The sequence below is a fragment of the Phyllopteryx taeniolatus genome, chromosome 10 (genome assembly GCF_024500385.1).
Source record: "Phyllopteryx taeniolatus isolate TA_2022b chromosome 10, UOR_Ptae_1.2, whole genome shotgun sequence".
Lineage (NCBI taxonomy): Eukaryota > Metazoa > Chordata > Actinopteri > Syngnathiformes > Syngnathidae > Phyllopteryx > Phyllopteryx taeniolatus.
The window spans coordinates 19,028,543-19,049,335 of NC_084511.1; the positions used below are offsets into that span (position 1 = coordinate 19,028,543).

A 20,793-nucleotide genomic window follows, 5' to 3' on the forward strand; every position below is an offset into this window, starting at 1 on the left:
GACCACTTGGGAGACCAGAGATCTGATTCAGGACACTAGAGAGAGACGAAAAACAATAAAAGTAGTCAGTTAAACTAAGCAGAAGTGATTAACCTACTGTGATGCCTGGCAGCCTCAGCTCATCCCCTCTCCTGCTGCTCGGCATCTATGCATGAGAAAAGTTAAATTGTGCTCTGATTACATAAGATGATGACTACAGTAAGATGCTTCACCTCTGTTGAGATAAGCAATTATATTATGGTCTTCTGCTAATTAACAGTCTGATCTTGTTGTCAGAACAGATGTTTTATTACTCATATTACTCATTTTATGTTGCATCACAGGTTGATTTTGGAAATATTGAGTCATGTATGAAGGTCAAGAAAGAACAATATTTTTGACAGTGTAGAGTGAGAGCCTAAAACAAATATTGAATTATCCTAAGGTTGTAATGTCATAAAACCCAATTTTGGTGGTTATTGAATGCTTTAGAGGTAATCCTGAACAGACATGACCAACATTTAATCAAGCATTTTTAACTCCATTTGCAAAATACAGTTATTTTTTTGTCATGGCCCGCTTTGGAGTTTAAAGTCAGATTATTGTTTTAGCAATCTTATACTGAGTAGTCCTAGAATGTCACTCAGAAGAATAACTCTGCCAACCGTAAACGGGTGGAAATATATCATAGTTATAAAAATGCACACTTTTAAACAGAAATAAATCAATACCCTCACACTTGAAAAACAAACTGGATATTTCTTTAGACATTATAAAAAAAAACTTTCTTAAAAGTGTAGGCAATGAGCATGTAGCCTACAGTTGACAATAGGTGTCCTTACAGATGTCTGACAAAGTAAAATGAAGCGCAGTAGAGGATTAGAAACAGAGAGTTTTATTTTCATAGATACTGCATCTGCAGCGGAGTGCAAAAACTGGCAGATCCTGATTTTCGTGCACGTGCAAGGCTCGCTGCGCACGTTTGGCAATTTGGCAGACCGTTCTGCAACAAGCTGGGCGTTCTGGCGCACCAAAGGTGTGTCCTTTGACATGTGCCCGGTGCAGTGACAATTTGGTGGCAGAAAGTCGGTCTAACTAAACCTACCCCTGCTGAGACCACAACTAACTTTTAACGCAAGATATACTGCTGGGTTAACGTGATTTTGGTGAATTTTGATCGGAGCACAGACAGATATAGATAACGAGCTCCGTGGACTTGTGCAGGATGTCAGACGTATTCCTTTCATAAATATGTTAACAGCGGGCATCAAACCCTCTGAATTATTGTAGACATCAATTAACTGAACCTATTATTATTATTATGAATATGATTATGATTATTATTATTATAGCCGCTTTGATTGGACATGATTGAAGTTGACTGTGTTCTCAGCCACAGCGGTGAAGACCTCCCTCTTTTAAATATGCCGCCTCGCGCTGGTGTGTGAAATTACAAACACCTAGTCTAACACGCCTCCCCACAGATTTACGGCAGTCATGTAAATACAGCTCAGAGTCTTTGTATTGGAACGTGATCTTTTTTGTTTTGTTTTGTTTTGCTATTGTTACATGTATGAGTTGGGTAGATGCACAATAAGCAGACACCCCCTTAATGTGTTGATAGTACTCACTCACTTATCAGACAGGCTACGAATGCTAAATGCTAATTCTCCTATTCAAAAATGTTGTGTTCATTCATTTTATTTATGCCCTGGCCCTGACTCCAAGACTAACTGACCTATATACAGACAGGAAATAATTCAGCAGTGCACTGAGGTAGACATAAGGAAAAACAAATGCAGAGTTAAGGCCTCATCCTGTGTAATAAACAGAGAATCAAGTTAAGTAAGTACAAGTAATGTAGTGCTGATATTGAAAAGTTATATATATATATATATATATATATATATATATATATACCTTTTACCATTGACCCCAATTTAAGAAGCACAGCATGTAATCTTATCATTTGTAATTTATACCTCAACACTGACCGACCACAACACTTTTGACCACTTGCACAATACACAGATAGATAGCTGAGGTGAAGGTCTTAATTTACCAATATGTTTTTATTCTTGTGATAATAGATGCATTGGACCTGCGATTGGGTGCCAACCAGTTCAGGGTGTACCCCACCTCTTGGCCTAGATCAGTTGTGGTAAGCTCCAGCTCGAACCTTAATCAGAGAATCTTCCAGCTTCATAACATTTAAGAAGCATCTGAAAGCGTGGATTACGACCAACCAGATCTGTGACCAGGTGTAATCACTCTAATATGCACTATGCACTTTTTATTTATAACTCGTAGCTTTTTATACTGTGGCCAATGTACAATATTTGTTAAAGCTCTGTAAAACCTACAGATATGCAGTAGCACTTTTGAGTTAATATTTACATAAGTACCTGTAACTAAAAGCTGAAATGTTGATCTTTTGTGTCATTCATTTTTGATGTTGAATCCAAATGTTTTCAGTCTATAGCAAAAGTAAAATTATTGGCTTCACTGTACCAATACTGTTGGAAGGGAGTGTATAAGGCAACTACTTCTTAATAACAAGAGGCCAAATAATGCAAATCTGTGAGGATGTGTGATGCAGGGATTCACATGCATATGGTGGGGTGTGAAATACTGGATGTGGTGCATGATGCCTTTTTTTTTTTTTTACTGTTTTTTATCTTTTTCTTAAAATATTCAGAGCTGTTGTTCACTCAAGCATTTCCTGGTGAAGCCAGTGTTAATTGGAGCGAGGAGTCCTGCGTCCACAAGGCAAACACCACTCAATCTGTTGACCATATCAACATTTTCGAAGCTAGGTCACTCAGCCATTGGTGGGCAAATGAATTCAATTGGCTTCACACAATTAGTGCAAGTCAACAATGAAATAGATGGAGCAGGGGGTTGCTTTCTAATCGTTCCCTGGTAACAGAGTCTTACATGTGGGTGACAATTTCCATGCTGTAATATCTGCAACACTGTTTTTCCGCTGTTATATAAATATATATATATATATATATATATATATATATATATATATATATATATATATATATATATATATATACTTTGATGAGAAAAGTAAAACAACTCAAACTGAAAACATGAAATTTTATTATCTTTATGAAGTATTATCTGGCGGCACGGTGAGCAACTGGTTAGCACATCTGCCTCACAGTTCTGAGGACCAGGGATCAAATACGACCTCTTCTGTGTGGAGTTTGCATGTTCTCCCCGTCCGTGGGTTTTCTCCGGGAACTCCAGTTTTCTCCCACATCCCAAAAATTCGAACTTGCTCATAGGTGTGAATGTGAGTGCGAATGGTTGTTTGTTTATATGTGCCCTGCGATTGGCTGGCGTCCAGTTCAGGGTGTACCCCGCCTCTCGCACGGAGATAGCTGGGATAGGCTCCAGCACGCCTGCGACCCTAGTGAGGATAAGCAGTGTGGAAAATGAATGAATGAAAGTATTATCTTTATACAGTGCATACTTTTCGGAAGGATGTGGCTTGTGACCGATGTGACCAATTTAATTTAATAATTAACAGCTATATTTGACATACAATGGATGACTTTCTGTTTTTCAATAACATTTTCAATAACAACAACAAATATTTGTTAGATTTATTTAAGCCTTTGAGCTTACACAATTGTACGGTGGCCTGGAAATGCAAAACAATAACGAATTGTGAAGCACTTTTACATTTCAGAAAACAAATTAACAAAAGCCAAAACATTTTTACATTTCAGAAAACAAATGAACAAAGGCCGAAAACACTTTTGCACTTCAGAAAACAAAAAAACAAAAAACAAAACACTTTTACATTTCAGAAAACACATTAACAAAAGCGGAAACACTTTCACAAAAGACGACACTAATTACAATTGAGACAACGCGGAAAGGGAATGTCCCATTTCACAGACATTCTTAGAAATCCCACGGCCTTTCTCGACAAAAGAAAATGTGTTGATAAATGTGCGTGTGTTTGTGCACGTGTGCATGTGCGTATGTGTGTTTGTGTGTGTAGGTGTGTGTGCGTGTGTGTGTGTGTGTGTGTAAAAGACATTAACATCAGTATGCATGTCACAGGTCACAGGTCCCTGCAGCAAAGGAGTGGTGTGATTTAGGTGTGAGAGGATGGACAAACTCAGAGAGAGCAGATTGTCATTTGGTCTTTGGTCTCTAGCTTGGATGGTGTCTCTGGAGGCCAGCTGCCACCTTGCCACTGAGGTTCTAAGCTGGTTTGAGCTGGGTTTTCTTTTTGGGCAGTAGTATTCCCTGCTAACCTCAATTGCTGGATATCAATTGTATCAGATGAGGGGTGGAGTGGCGGGGGATTAACATGTCCCCTCCTCTCAAGAGTTGTGATGTACATCTGAAGTTGCCAAGATTTGTTTCCCCTGATATGACCCTGGTGAGCTAGAATATCGATTCAAAACCATGGGTCCAATAGCTCAGAAAACATTGAGCAATACCTGTCATCCATTAGGAGAGGTAATCCCCCCCCCACACACACACTTACTGTTGCTCGTGCATCCGTCAGTGACCAATCAGCAACTATGCTTTTACCAGCACTCCTCTCGCCTGCAGTGGGTAAACATATGTGTTTGCCACATTGTTTGTCAATGCCAGTTGCTTAACCATTTATCAGTGCTTGCTGAGCATCTACACCTGGGCAGTTGGCCTGTTTTGGCCTCAGTGGGTTTTAAACACCATTTTATCCACTATAACAGCTCTGTCTTTTCCCTCTGCTGTATAATGCCAGATTTTAACAACTTTTGTTGCATTTATGCCAAATGTCAAGCAAGAAATTGAGGAAAGGGGACATCTCTCCCCAGGGGCAAGGCTGGGCAGATACTATGAAGGAGTACTGAGGACAGAGGGGAGGAGTAAAAATCCTGCTCAGCACTTTGCAGTTAGGGAGGTGAATTAGTGCGGAACCCACTGTTCAGTCAGAACTTTAGGCTGCAGCTCAAGGGATCACCAGCTTGACTTTTTTTGGACCAGCAAAAGTTCCATGCAGAAACATCCTGATACATGTTGGTTTTTTTTCATCAGAATTTTGGGCTATTCTCACTGAATCATACAGGTATGAGCATATTTCTGATCATCTATAATCATAAATACTTTTAATGGTCAATCTTGCCTGTTTTCATGTGTTGAGAACCTTATCAGCATCTTTTTAGAAAGATAAGGAAAAAGTCCACAAAATATTGTAAAACAAACAAGAAAAAAATTGGGTCTTTATGGTCTTCGGGTTTCATGAATTGTATTGCACTGTGACACAATGTAGACATTATAATGGAAATGAGCTGTCACATCCAAAATCCATTTCTCATGATTTTCTGATGGGATAAATGCACAGCTGGATGGTTATCAGGCTTCATATATGAATATTCCAAATTTGGCTCAAAAAAACCTTAAAGCAAAATGATTATTCTAACTGGAAAGAGGTTGTATTTAATTTCTGTTTCTGTTAATATTGCACTCATTCATGTATTATTTTAAGGGGACTTTTTATATTCTACACTTTGGCAATATAGGAAAAAGAGCCTGCAGTTACTGTATTTCTGGGGTAGTGTCATTTCTATTGAGCCATATTGGAATGCAGTTGCTGGGTCATACGGATGCATTCATGCTCTGTTAGTGAATGTGGCCCTTTGAATTGTCTGATCTGCACCATAACTTCAAACAATTGTTTTCTAAGTGGATGCTCACTCAATGAATAGTACCCCACTACACACCTTGGCAGCATTCCTAAACTGGCCTCACCTTGTTCTGTCTTTGTGTTATGAAACTGACCTTTCAGCATTTCAAGAGGTGCAAGGTGCAAGAACTTTTCAACACATCGAAGTGCATAGTTCAAATATTCATGCTTAGATATTTTCAGAAAGTCTTCTCTGTGTTAACAGGTGGCAACATGTTAGAACAGGTTCTGTCATTTGGCCGTTCCCTGGTGCGCCGCAAGTTGGTTGACCTTAACAGTTTGGAGGACTCCAAGCTCTGTCGTTGCCTGGGAACTGTGGACCTGATCGCCCTGGGAGTGGGCAGCACTCTGGGTGCAGGTGTCTATGTCCTGGCCGGAGAAGTAGCCAAGGGAGACTCTGGACCCAGCATAGTCATCTCCTTCCTCATTGCTGCCCTGGCCTCCGTCATGGCTGGCCTTTGTTATGCTGAGTTTGGAGCTCGCGTCCCAAAGACCGGTTCTGCTTACCTTTACAGTTATGTGACTGTAGGGGAGATCTGGGCCTTTATCACGGGTTGGAACCTGATCCTCTCCTATGTGATTGGTGAGCTGCTGCCACAATTACTGACATATTTGTGGTATGTTGATTCTGGTTCCTGTTTATGTTCTGTCCTCACTTTTGTCACATGTAGGTACCTCCTCAGTAGCTCGAGCCTGGAGCGGAACATTTGATGAAATGACAGGAGGACATATTGAAATATTTTGTAAAACTTACTTCAGCATGAACTCTCCCGGTCTGGCTCAGTACCCTGACTTCTTTGCAGTCTGTCTGATTCTGCTGCTGTCTGGTAAGACAAAAAAAAATTAAATGCTCACCACAATGTATTGGGCATACTCCAATAATTTTTAATATTTGTATGTACCATTAAAGCTGTTTATCTAATACACTTCCAACAATGAGTCCTTTCACTGTATTTTGCATGTTTTGTATCAATGAGCAAAGTGACGAGAGATGCCATTTTTGGTCCATGCGGATATCTCAGATACTGTTGCAAATTGTGAGGCGGCACCAGCTGGACTGATCCCACTATGAACTACAGAATGTTCTGTTCTCAACTATCAGATCATGTACACTAATACAGAAACACCAATGGTTTTTTAATGTAATGTGGCACAAGAATGATATTTGTATCTCGTCGTGTTCGCAGACTCCCCAGTTCCCTACCGTAATATTGACACATAATTCCAGCTGTGAACTGGTTAGCGGTAGCCCAATGACATTTTGTGTGCTTGTTCATAAAAACTCTAGTCAACCAGTTGAATAGTCACAATACTCATCAGTAACAGTTGTTTCAGATTGATGAGTCTTCAGGATAGGAAATAAATTCCTCCTTTATGACTATCAGGCTCTACCGTACTTTCACTGTCAGACTCACCAACGTCAAAGACCTCTATGTGACTTTTGGCTTGTCTCATAAAAGGTCACCTGCGAGTGACATGATTTGTGCGGCGGTTTTCACACCGGATGACCTTTCTTACCCAATGTACTCATTGTCACATCTGGTCTTGTGATCAGCCCGGGGGGTACTATTAATATTGGGGTACTGGCCAGAAATTAAACCTGCGCCGTCTGCACAAAAGGCAGCACGAACCAGTGTATCTGCTGGTATTTATGCAGTAATACCCTCCCATAAACATTCAACAAAAAAACGAGAAGCTAGTTACATACAATTGAAATCAGGGGCAGTGCTAAGGACTTAGAGACTTCCAATGTCACAAATTAAAAAGAATACTTTCTAGGTTCCCTGTCACACTCATGAGTCCTTAGAATGGTCTTCACTTGTCTCCCCCTCACATCACCCCAAGCATAAAACTGGTTGTTTAGACTGGAGACTCCACAAAAACAAAATTTTTGGATATCAATACCCATCACCTAAGTGCAATTCTCAGTCATCCAAGTCATGGAAATCCACGAAGGTTCAATCAAGGCAACTGGACAGTTGCCTTGATTCAACCTTTGTGACTGAGTTCAATAGCAATGGATGCAAAGCCAGATAGCTAACTCTTAATTTAAATTTGTAGTTTTTGTGCTCATCGAATTTGTGCTTATGCAGGACTCCTGTCATTTGGGGTGAAGGAGTCAGCCTGGGTCAATAAAGTCTTCACCTCTGTCAATGTGCTCGTACTCCTCTTCGTCATCATCTCTGGCTTTGTCAAAGGAGACACAAACAACTGGAAGATAACAGAAGAATCTTTAGTAAATGTCACGATAGTTGCCAGGTAATTCTTTTAATTTACAGTTCTACATTGCACTAAAAGCACAGTGGGTTAAAATATTTATTTCACTTTAAATACCAATAAGGATTCCATAATCGTTTCCCTTAACAGAGTTTTTTTTTTTTTTTAAGCATTGCACAGTACCCTGTCCATTTTATCATATATGATGACATGACAGTACTGTTATTTTAGGAACTTATCAGTCATGGGCAACGTGAGCAGTGATTATGGAGCTGGAGGATTCATGCCATACGGTTTCAGTGGGACATTAGCAGGAGCCGCCACCTGCTTCTATGCTTTTGTCGGCTTTGACTGCATAGCAACTACAGGTATGAGGTCGGCCTCATGGTTGTAATTTGTTGGTCTCAACAAAGTTCATCCATGTTGAGCTGGAGATGCGTAGGAGATGTCTCGTTTTTTGTCCTTTTGATATGTAGTTTCTATTTAATACAGAATAATATATACATTGTAAATGTACTGTGTATAAATACAATTGTCGCACAATTCTTAGGGTGCAGTTTTGGGAGCCTCACTGTGCAAGAGCATAGTTGTCCTTAGTTTTCCATTTAAACGATGAACTATGCCCAGAAACATATTAAGTGGAATTAAGTGCCACCCCCCCACCCCCCTCCACCCCAAGTTGCATAATCAATCATAAATATTTTTTTATTGTTCGTCAAGCTTATAATGTTGAAATAGAAACCGGAACGAAAAAAACATTTTACAATACTATACAGCCCCGGGGCCAGATCTGGCCTGCCGCACACTTTATGTTGCCAACTAAAGAAATTAAAGTGTCTCCTTAATGTTTCTTGCAAAATAGGTTTGTTCTTTTAATGTAATTGCACTTCACTTTTAACAGATATTACAAAAAAAAATGTCCATCAAATTCCTCTTTAACATAAAGTAAACAACAGTTGAATACTTAATATTTGTGTGCCACAATTTTGCATGACTTCTGATTTCAAGTTAAATTTGTTGTTAACAATATGTGTGACAATCAATTGCCACGGCAATTGTGTATATAAAATAATATGGTGCGGTGACTTTATATTAATGTGGGTTTCTTCTGAGGGAAACCATAACTATGGTGTGGAGCGTGACAAAAATGAATTCATCAACCCTTCATAGAGGCACTAAAGTACAGTATTTTTTCTTTTTTACCACTGCAGGTGAGGAGGTGAAGAACCCTCAGAGAGCCATTCCCATCGGTATTGTGATATCACTTACTGTGTGTTTCCTGGCGTACTTTGGTGTTTCGGCCGCACTCACACTCATGATGCCTTACTACCTGTTGGATGAGAAAAGCCCTCTGCCCATGGCTTTTGAATATGTGGGATGGAGCCCTGCCAAATATGTGGTCGCTGTAGGTTCGCTATGTGCCCTGTCTACCAGGTAACCAACTGACTGAGAAACAATGTCATAAATTTGCAATGGATACAAATATTTCTAATTGTACATGCTTACAGTCCTGCTATTGAAATGTTTTTTTTTCTTCTAAATGGGATATTGTGGGTGAAGGGCTTCTCTTTTCAAATATCTGCATCGCTTTGTAAATGACTGTTTGAAATCTAATTGGCCAATCATTTGTCTCAAATGATTGTATGGATTAGGCTCCAGACTGTCTATGTTGAATATGAACAATTTTAAGTATTTTATTTTCATTTATAATGTACTAATGTCACAAGTAGAATCTAATATCAGTCATGAGAAGCAGATCCCATTGAATAATACTGGATGTTAGACACACTTACACCATAGATCAAACTATACATTTCACATGCAAATGTTGGTTCGAATGTTGTTTTACGACAGTAGAAAGTAGGTCGAGCAATGGGCGAATGTACAAGTAAAACACTCAACACCCCTCAGCTGTCATCAAAATTAAATTGTCACTCATTCAATTCAATGGATAATGAATAAAAGAAAAATTAGTGTGTCCAGATAAAAAGTCATAGCATCAAAATGGAGTCTGGAGCCAATTGCGCCTTTCTTCTCTGAAAGTTTATATTTATTTTAATCAATTCCCATTCATTGTTCTTCCAGTGAATATTAAGTCCATCAAATTTAACTTGTATTGATTGACTGACATTTTGGCCATGGTATGCTATTTGCGCTAATACCTGGCCATTGCCGATTTTACAATGCAACAAGTTGCTGTTTTGTTTGTGCTCCATGTAATTGATTAATAGTTGTTGTTTTAAAGCACAAATTGCTGTGATCTCTAAACATCTAAAGAACATTGTAAGAATAGAACCAATTTGGACTTTCTTTGGTGGATGAAATCATATCCACTTGGAAAATGCCCAATTGGTGTTATTTGTACAATAGACAATGCCCCACCAGAAAAGAAAGGCACATCCCCCCCACTTTGAAGCTGCTAAGATGTGATTGTGTTCGCTGTGTGTAGGCATGTGTTTTGGGGTGTCTTGACTAATGTGTTGGGCTTGCATGTCTTTGCTGTCTCATGCAGTCTGCTGGGCTCCATTTTCCCTATGCCTCGTGTAATCTATGCTATGGCAGCGGATGGGGTGCTTTTCAAAGCCTTAGCCCGAATCAATCCTAAGACGAAGACCCCCCTTATTGCCACTATGAGCTCCGGTGTCGTAGCAGGTGAGAGCCGGAGAGCGTCAAGCTTCTTCACCAATCAACTATGAAAGACACTGCCCAACATCGAAAACTCATAGCTACCCATTCGAACAATTTCTGATTCAAATCGTTAGCCATCATTACCATCATCCTGCCATGTACATGTGTGCTTTCACAGTTGTGCAGGTGAAATGTGTCCTTTCCACAGTGCTCTCCACTTAACCATGAACCCTCTTTTCCATAGTCTGTTGGGCGCCATGTTCCCCCTACCACGCATTCTCTTTGCCATGGCACGAGATGGCATTCTGTTCAAATTTATGTCCAAAGTGAGTAAGCGGCAGTCACCTGTGGCTGCCACCATGGCGGCAGGTACCACTGCGGGTAAGCAGCCAAGACAGGGAGCGGCCTGTTGTACGGGCTTGTGGTGTGGAATTTGTTTGGCTGCGAATCGTCACGCAGTGTTGGTGGTGATGGCTGCATGTTCAAGTTCGTGATCGTTTGCTGAAGTGCATGTGAAAATATTTTTTTTATTTATAACTCAAGTGAGCTGGCCAAGAGAAGACCATTCTGGCCTTTTTTGGTTTTTACAAAATAAAAGCTGAGGCAGCTCCAGGTATCTCACTTGGATATAGTTTTGTTGTATATATACATATATATATATATATATATATATATGTATAATATATGATAAAAATTAAGAGACGAAAAATCACTGGACCTTTTTGGGGATTTTGGTATACCGCACGCTCACACGCACCAGCACACCCGCATCAGCTCACCCGCAACTTAATGAGGATTAGCGGTATAGAAGATGGATGGATGGATAAATTTATAGTACTTATTTTCTTCACCGTTAATAGGATTTTCACTCAATTGGCCTCCTCATTGAAAGCATTATGCCTATACAATTAAATAAGATCAGCAGCTCTAACAAAATTAGTAAATAATGTCTTTTTGAGTTATACAAATTGTTACTGTCCAATGACTCACCAAATTCTATCTTTTCTTTGGTTTTCTTTTGTGTCTTTATTTTTTAAATATTTTCTCCAAAATCTGGGAATATATGGTTTTCATTGGGGAAATACCAAAATACGTTCAGAAATCAGATTTGAGAAGGATGAAATTAAATCAATATGAATTGAATAACCCACCAACACCTCTCACAGTTCCCCTTTAGCTGTTTTATAATCCCCCTCCAAAAATACATTTATAAAATTATTGTGGTAACCTAAATAATGTGTAGTTTTTAGTAATAACAGTAACACTATAATGTGTTATAAGAAATTGTATTATTGTTATATTATTATATATTTTTTTTTGTTGCTGGGACATCACTGTTGGGTGTGCTCTAAGATAAATATTTTGCTTACCTTGCAGTAAAGCAAAGCAAATTTATTTATATAGCGCATTTCATACACAAGGTAACTGAATGTGCTTTACATGATTAAAAGCATTTAAAAACAAAGAAAAAACAGCCTATAAACCTTTAAAACAAAGAGAAAAAAAATGAAATGAAAATACAATTAAAACAGCATACAGTACAAGAAATATCATTTAAAAGTGGAAATGCTCTCAAAAGCATGGGAAAAAAAGAAGAGTTTTTAACCTGGACTTAAAAACATGCACACTTGGGGCTGACGTCACTTCTGTTGGCAACTTATTCCATCTGTGTGTAGCATAATAGCTTAATGCTACTTCACCATGTTTGCTTTGGACTCTGTGCTCCACTATTTGACCTGAGTGTCGATCTCAGAGCCATACTGGGTTTATTTTCCATTAGAATTTCATTCATGTATTCAGGACTTAAACCGTTTAGTGATTTAGAGACCAGTAGCAGAACTTTAAAATCTATTCTAAAGATGACTGTAAGTCGGTGTAAAGACTTTAGAATTGGAGTAATATGCTCTGACCTCTTTGTTCTGGTCAGAACCCGAGCCGCAGCATTTTGAATGTGCTGCAGCAGTTTAATGCTCTTTTTGGGGAATCCAGTCAGAAGACCATTACAATAGTCAAGTCTACTTGAGATAAAAGCATGGATGAACTTCTCTTGGTCTGCTTTAAGACCTTAACTTGTGACTAACAATATTTTCGATTCTTAATCATTATATTGGTAGCAAACAATTAATCTGCAGTTTTTTCAACTTCAGATAAGAAAAAAAAAAAAAACACAGAAACTTTTTGCTCATAGTGCACCACTTCCAAAACACTAACTACGACTACTGCTACAGACCTCCTGCTCAGTAGGATGTAGGTTTGATAAACAGTACATAGTTGTGTCATGTTGGCTTACAAAACAACTTTACGAATTGTGCTTTTATGTTTTGACATGACGTTGCACAAAGAAGCAGAATTGGGCGGAGCAGCTGAGATCAGCTCCATACTGTAGTCAGCTGCTGGGACACAAGAGAGGGAGCTGTGAGCAGCACCACGGTGTCACATCACACAAAACTCAGTATGGAGATGATGCCTGCTGGTTTATCAGCTGAAGGAAATATATGGCTAGTTTGGGGTGGAAATGACTGCATGAACTATGCCTGCAAACATACTGTATATGGCTTTGTTGGATCTGAGTGTTTGGTATAATCTGCTGCCATCTCCTTTCGGGAAAGGTTTGAGTTTGCGCAAGTCCAAGTGTTGGTGGTGTATTTTGATAAAATTAGTATGCCTTTTATGTTAAATGCATTATGTTGTCTTTGCTTGCTGTTTAGCCATCATGGCTTTCCTGTTTGACCTCAAAGCGCTGGTCGACATGATGTCTATTGGAACTCTGCTGGCCTACTCACTGGTTGCTGTGTGTGTACTGATTCTCAGGTGGGTACATTCACACTGTAAACAACAACAAACCTGGTATTTTTGTACCACTTTTTTTTTTTGCTTGACAAGCCACAGTTATGATTACCCATTTCTATAAAGTGTAATTTATGATGTAAGCGCTGTGAATGTGACCATTGTATGAATGTGAAGTGGCTGTCTGAGTGAGTAACAGTGTTTACTTAGTAAGTATAAAATTAACTCAGACCCTGTTTAAGCTCTTCTGAATAACATCGTGGTGACTTATCAACAGTGTTGGGGAGTAACTAATTACATGGTGTACTGAGATTATGTAATTTAATCCATTACATTACTGGGAGAAAATATGTAATTCAATGACAGTTGCTCTGGAAATTTCCATTATTACAATTTCAGTTACATTTGAAAAATAGCTGCAAAAGCTCAGATTTTTTTTTTTTTTTCACTTTCTCCTTTTAAACTGACGCTTGTGATTGGCTCTCGCTGGTCATGTGCCCATTCTGCCGGAGTCTCAAACATGATTTTTTCCCAAATATGACCTTGAAGCAGCACCTTGTCGTGCAGTCTGTTACTTTGTCTGAGATTTTGAAAAGGTTAGACTCATAGTTACACTTTGGTTCAGGTCATACCTGGAGGAAAGGACTCAACTTAAAAGTCTGGCGGTACTTTTGAATCAAACTTCCAATTTACAGTGGAGGTGTCACGCATAACTTATATACAGTAAAATGTGTATGCTAACTGTTCTTACTCTTGTTTAAAACCATCACCTTAAATGTCGTTATCACAACAGTAATTAATGTCTGTGTTAAATTAGGTTGATACTTTTAGTTTAGCGTGTTGATCTTCCCTGTCAATTATACACTCGTCCCACACATTTTATACCACATGCCCTCATTAGGGTCACTTGTGAGGTGCAGCTATCTTTAGGCGAGGGGCAGTGTACACCCAGGACTGCTCGCCAGTCAGTCGCACTCAACGTGTCTTATGAAACTAAACTTTGCGTTGTGTAATGTTTACTATTGGTTTCTCTAAAGGCAATGCTAATGATTTCCCTCGTTGTCCAAAGGTATCCAACATTCCAACAAAACAATTCAGTATAGCCATACATAACACCCAGGAGGCCTTTAGAAGTAGAACCTTGTTTGAGAGTTTCAGTCAAAATCATTTAAAATTATTGATTTTTTTTTGGTAAAATGCTCTTTCTTGGTGAAGTGTCATTTTGATGTTGTTCTGCCCAGCTAATAAGCATTCACTTCCAGGTACCAGCCAGATGGAGCTTTGGAGGGGAAAAGGGGTGGTGGCTGTAAAAGGGACTATCTGTCCTCTGAGGAGTGCGAGTCTGAACTGACCGAATCTGAGTCCCACCTCAACACCCTAAAAGCAGAAGGCTCAGTTCTGCTTGCAGTCCTGCACCCACCTGCCTCTCCCTCTGAGCATTCATCTAGCGTAGTCAACATTTCCATTTGTGTGCTAGGTGAGCCATCTTATCATCTACAGTATTTGACATTAACAAACAGGAGATCCAGGGTTCAGATCAAAGCACTGACTCGCAATTGCAACCTGTATCTAGTAATGGCAATAACCTCTGAGATTCAGTGTCACTACTGACAAATGTTGTCACTAAGTGCCAACGAAAGAAAGAGATGACCATATATAACATTATACCTGTATAATGTTGATTAATACACAGGGGATTGCATCAAACCAATCTGTCTGACACTCAGTAAGTGCTATGATCTAAAATAGCATACAACCAAGTTACTGTGTGTTAATTATTTACGTGTTATTGTATGTAATTTCATAATTATAGTATAGTCTATGGGGACTAAAGATAAAGAGGAAAGCTAATAAATACAGTTGCCAAAGTGTTTTTTTGCATCCCACCATATACTAGGAATAGGATACCATATCTTAGATAAAATTAATGTGAATGCTCGACTCACCATTGACAAATAATGAGCCAGAATTAAGTGTTTGCATGTATATTTGTTGTCCAAACACAGTGCTGCTGACATGTGTGATCAGCTATCTGACCACTTACCACATCGACTCCATCATTGATATAGAAGTGTGGATCCTGGCATCACTGTCTGTGTGTCTCCTTGTCTTTGGTGGCTGCGTCGTAATGATCTGCAGACAGCCTCAGACCACTCAGAAGGTTTCCTTCATGGTATGTACTACACGTCTGGAAACAGACTGAGGTTGATGAACACAACAAAAGCTCATAATAATTGTGTGAGTGTGTTTCTGTTGTCACCACAGGTCCCCCTTTTGCCATTTCTGCCTATCCTCAGCATATTTGTTAATATTTACCTCATGGTTCAACTGAGTGGAGACACCTGGATACGTTTTTCAGTGTGGATGGCGCTAGGTAAGTCCGACATTGTCTGTTAAAATATAGTTATCATTTGGAGACAGCTAGTGTCAGAAAAAGGATTTATGATGCACTCTCTTACAAAAGTATTTAAATAGTATTGTCAATTGGTTTATTTTTGCTGGAGACCAAACACATTTGTGTTTGACATCAAAAGAAGAATATGAGACAAGCCATTACAGATGTTTACCTGAATTTCATCTTCCAGTCCTCAAGCCATGTCTTTAGACCCCGTCTTCATGTTATTCAGAATCAGAATCTGAATCATCTTTATTTGCCAAGTATGTCCAAAAAAACACACAAGGAATTTGTCTCCGGTAGTTGGAGCCGCTCTAGTACGACAACAGACAGTCAATTGACAGAGAACACTTTTGAGACATAAAGACATTGACACAAAAAAAAACAGTCACTGAGCAATAAAGGGTTGCTAGTTGTCTGGTAATGCCGGTACTTTTTATTTTATTTTTTTTATTTTTTATTTTTTTAAACAAGTGTGCAAAAGGTGCAGAGTCCTCTAGCACTTAGAGCAGTTCGAATGAATAATATTGCAATAGTCCGGTGCAATGACCATTGTGCAAAGGGCGCCGAGACTTCAAGGAGTCATTATAATAATAATAATTTAATAATTTATAATTTATTCATTATAAATCCATCCGTTAACCATACCACTTATCAGAATCATTGTCAGGGGTGTAATGGAGACTATCCTTCTGGAGTTGTTAAAAAATATTGAATTTCCTTTCAGAATCCCAATGTTCTGTGGCATATTATACTCCAAAAATACAGTATGTTGACTGCAAATGAGATTTGTCTTGACTGTACTATATGTGGCTGCAGAGAACCAACACAGGCACAAGGACAACATGAGAAAGGCCAGGGTCGAGATGCCTACATGGTCCCTGAGCAAAATTTGATTTGGGGGCTTTCTATTTCTGCCAATAATATTGACCATTGGTCATTCATACACCCACTAAAAACTTATTTCAGAAGTGTTACACTCCAAGATAGGCCTGGGATTGATTTGCACAACATTCCAAGTGACAAGCATTTAACTGGTATACTGAATATTGTTTGGGCCTACTAAATGTAAAAAAATATCTAAACTAAAATAAAATAAATAAACCAATATACAATGCATTTACTATAAAAGTGTGCTCTTGGTTTATTATTTTTGATTTTAAAAAAATTGCAAGAGCTATTTGGGAAAAAAATATCTGTCGTACAAAAACAATGAAGTCTAACAACAGGTAAAATCTTGAGTGGTACAATAATCATCATCATCATCATCATCATCGTCATCATCATCATCATCATCATCCTCATCATCATCCATCCATCCATTTTCTACACCGCTTATCCTCACAAGGGTCGTGGACGTGCTGGAGCCTATCCCAGCTATCTTCGGGCGAGAGGCGGGGTACACCCTGACCTGGTCGCCAGCCAATTGCAGGGCACATAGAAACAAACAACCATTTGCACTCACATTCACACCTACGTGGAATTTAGAGTCTTCAGTTAACCTAACCATGCATGTTTTTGGGATGTAGGAGGGAACCAGAGTACTTGGAGAAAACCCACGCAGGCACGGGTAGAACATGCAAACTCCACACACGGGAGGCCTGATTTGAACCCGGGTCATCAGAACTGTGAGGCAGATGTGCTAACCAGTTGTCCTCCGTGCTGCCTATTAATAATAATAATAATAATATGTGCCCAGCTACTGACTGGCGACCAATTCAGGGTGTAGTCCACCTTTCGCCCAAAGTCAGCTGGGATCGGCTCCAGCGCCCCGCGACCCTAACCAGGATTATCAGTGTTGAGAATGGATGGATGGATGAATAATAATAATAATAATAATAATAATGAGTGGGTGCCTTCCATGTCAATCAAGGTGACCTTACAGGATTATAAAAAACAACCTCCATCATATAAAATTAAGAAATACAAAATGAGCCATAAAATACAGCTAAGTAGTCTAATGAAAATGAGCAATAAAAAAAACTTTTTATATTAGTGTTTTTCCTCAATACTTTTTCAAAAGTAAAAAGTAATAATAATAATAAATATAATACCGCTCCAGGCTGTGTTGACTCCCAATTGTCTTCGGGAGGCCACAAGCACGTTCTTAGTTTGGCCAACCCAGTAATGTTACCTTTCTGTATCCGCACACCTTTCTCAGGCTTCTTGATCTACTTCAGTTACGGCATGTGGCACAGTGTGGAGCGCCGGCGCCTTCTCCAGGGCAACAGCAGCAGTGCCAAGCAGGCTGGCTCGGCAGCAGTAGAGAAGGAACAGGAGCAGTTCATCTGCCCAGAGAAGACCAGTCAGTTTTAAGGTTACTCAATTTTACTGCTAATAGACTGTGAGGTGAACGCAGGCCCAACACACATGTAACTACTGTAAGCCTTGAGTAACTTGTAGAAACAGCTTCGCCAACGTGGTCCTCGCTACATTCAGTCTGTGAAAGCCATGTCAGTATTTTGTGTGATGAGGAGCTCCTCTATTCTGATCTCTTTCACTGTGATGGACCACACACACTGCAAGGAGACATTGTGTTTAGAGCACAATGGAAAGGACAGGTAACACACTGGAGAGTGACTTTCCCGCAGACTAAAGCAGTCAGAGGAAGACTGAGATTTTTTTTTTACTATGGACGTTACGTTAGAGATTTAGCGTATCATTATAAGCAGATTGACTTTTTAAACTTTTTTTAAAATTCCTGTCTTCATTTAATGGTGTATTTTATTTTTAGGCTTTTGATACAACAATTAGGTACACCTGCACAAACTAAAGCAGTACCACTGTGAACTAAAACCACCAAAACACATTAAAGCAATATCTCTCTGGCAATGACCATCCAAACTGAACATTTGTATCTCTGCAAATTCAGATTTATTGATACAGCTCTTGCAATACATATCATTACAGTATTCAGGTGTACCTAATGTGGTGACTGGTGAGCGTGGTTTGGTGTGATTTGCAGTCTTATTTTAGAAGGCCTTTGTTTGTTGCTTTGATTCTTGAAATACCAGAAGAGGCACAAGGTGCCTGTTAGTGCCTTGTGACGATAAATAGTCCTTGTATTCTCAGCTGCTGTCACAAAGGGTCTTATTTAGCTGCCTTTCTGAAGAATATGTATAATGTTTCAATTGTTACAGTCCGAATAAATGATGTTATTTGACAACAAATTATTACAGTATGTATGTGTGTTCAATTTGTTATCACACTATGACAAACTGGGCTTTAATACTGTACACTACTAATGCAGAATAAATTAAATATTATGTTTCCCAAATATCTGGAATGCATTGTCTTTATTCAGCTTGTATAGCTTTATTAAATGTGAAGGGAATTAAACAGTCTGATGCAGAGTTTATAAATCCATTTCTCTTGGCTTTTAGATTTCTGTATTGTTTTCTTAATGGTCGCCCGTGCTGCACTGCCAGTAGCATGACATCTACCAAGTTGTTGTGGTATAAAAAAACATGTTGAAGTAGCATCCGCAGTGATCTGGCACTGGTCATTCCACAAATCGCCAAACCTGTACATTAAGGCATTGATTCCCAATAAGGGTGCCAAGATATCATCAGGGGTGCCGCAGGATATTATCCAATTTTTTATTTGCCTGAAAAGTTATTATTAACAAGATAAAAAACTATGTATCCACCTGTTGCCATTCATACAACAGAATAGGTTATGCCTTCCTGAGAATATACCAGCTGTGTTCAATTAAACAGGCCCAGATATCACACTAAGTCCATTTGTGAGCACACTGAGATGAGATCATCATTGTTTTACTATTCATACTTGTGAGATTTTTATTTGGTGGTGTGCTGTAAAGATTTTCTGATGTAAAATGGGTGGTTTTTCTCAATAAATGTTGGGAAACACTGCATTAAGGGATGCTAAGTGTAAGTGAGATGGGTTCACCTTCTGGCCAGCTTGGAGACAGCTGTATTTCTATATTTTCATTCTTATTGTTTAGATTTTCTGCTCCAACGGACAGAAGAATCAACAAATTAATTATAAAATGTTCAAATGCCAGGTTTTCATGCTATCGAAAAGTTAGACCAAAATAATTTCAAAACCCTTCTGACCATTATGTTACCAAAAAGCTGTAACTGAAATTTTGCACACCATCTTATAGGGATGTGACTATCTTCAGAAACAACCACTCGCAGCACGCACACCTACCCGAAGGTTTTGTTCTAACACTAATTGGTATTTGGAAATGTGCATAATTCCTTCCATCTTAACTAAGGCCCAGTTCTAGCTAAAGAAAAATCACCTCAGAGCATGATGCTGCCACCTGGCATAGTGTTCTTTTGTTGATGTATGTGTGTGTGCCCTTGTGTGTGTGCATGCAAGTGATTGACAGCCTTCTGTCGCTACAGTCTCTGATAGGGTGTTCCTGTCTTGGTGGGACAAGTTATAAAATATCCACCCATCCATCCATCCATTTTCTGAGTTGCTTCTCCTCACAAGGGTCGCGGGCGTGCTGGAGCCTATCCCAGCTATCATCGGGCAGGAGGCGGTGTACACCCCGAACTGGTTGCCAGCCAATCGCAGGGCACATACAAACAAACAACCATTCACACTCACATTCACACCTACGGGCAATTTAGAGTTGTCAATTAACCTACCATGCATGTTTTTGGGATGTAGGAGGGAACCAGAGTACTTGGAGAAAACCCACGCAGGCACGGGTAGAACATGCAAACTCCACACAGGGGAGGCCTGATTTGAACCCGGGTCATCAGAACTGTGAGGCAGATGTGCTGACCAGTTGTCCTCCCTGCTGCCTATTAATAATAATAATAATAATATGTGCCCAGCTACTGACTGGCGACCAATTCAGGGTGTAGTCCATCTTTCGCCCGAAGTCAGATGCGATCGGCTCCAGCGCCCCGCGACCCTAACCAGGATTATCAGTGTTGAGAATGGATGGATGGATGAATAATAATAATAATAATAATAATAATGAGTGGGTGCCTTCCATGTCAATCAAGGTGACCTTACAGGATTATAAAAAACAACCTCCATCATATAAAATTAAGAAATACAAAATGAGCCATAAAATACAGCTAAGTAGTCTAATGAA

At 39.3% G+C, this 20,793-nt stretch overlaps 1 protein-coding gene across 2 annotated transcripts; it reads left to right on the forward strand.

Moving 5' to 3' along the window:
• The first annotated feature begins 3,725 nt into the window (after nucleotides 1-3,725).
• slc7a2 (solute carrier family 7 member 2) lies at nucleotides 3,726-18,987 on the forward strand. 2 transcript variants are annotated; one of them, XM_061788368.1, is made up of 12 exons: nucleotides 3,726-5,065; nucleotides 5,889-6,266; nucleotides 6,355-6,510; nucleotides 7,777-7,942; nucleotides 8,132-8,268; nucleotides 9,112-9,334; nucleotides 10,773-10,909; nucleotides 13,237-13,339; nucleotides 14,578-14,792; nucleotides 15,322-15,488; nucleotides 15,581-15,689; nucleotides 17,872-18,987. In XM_061788368.1, the coding sequence occupies exons 1-12, from the start codon at nucleotides 5,014-5,016 to the stop codon at nucleotides 18,024-18,026; spliced, it is 1,998 nt and encodes a 665-aa protein (XP_061644352.1). In that variant the 5' UTR covers nucleotides 3,726-5,013; the 3' UTR covers nucleotides 18,027-18,987. The 2 variants fall into 2 exon arrangements, with proteins under 2 accessions (XP_061644352.1, XP_061644351.1); XM_061788367.1 differs by lacking the exon at nucleotides 10,773-10,909 and adding an exon at nucleotides 10,413-10,552 and having other exon boundaries at nucleotides 3,728-5,065.
• The last annotated feature ends 1,806 nt before the right edge of the window (nucleotides 18,988-20,793 follow it).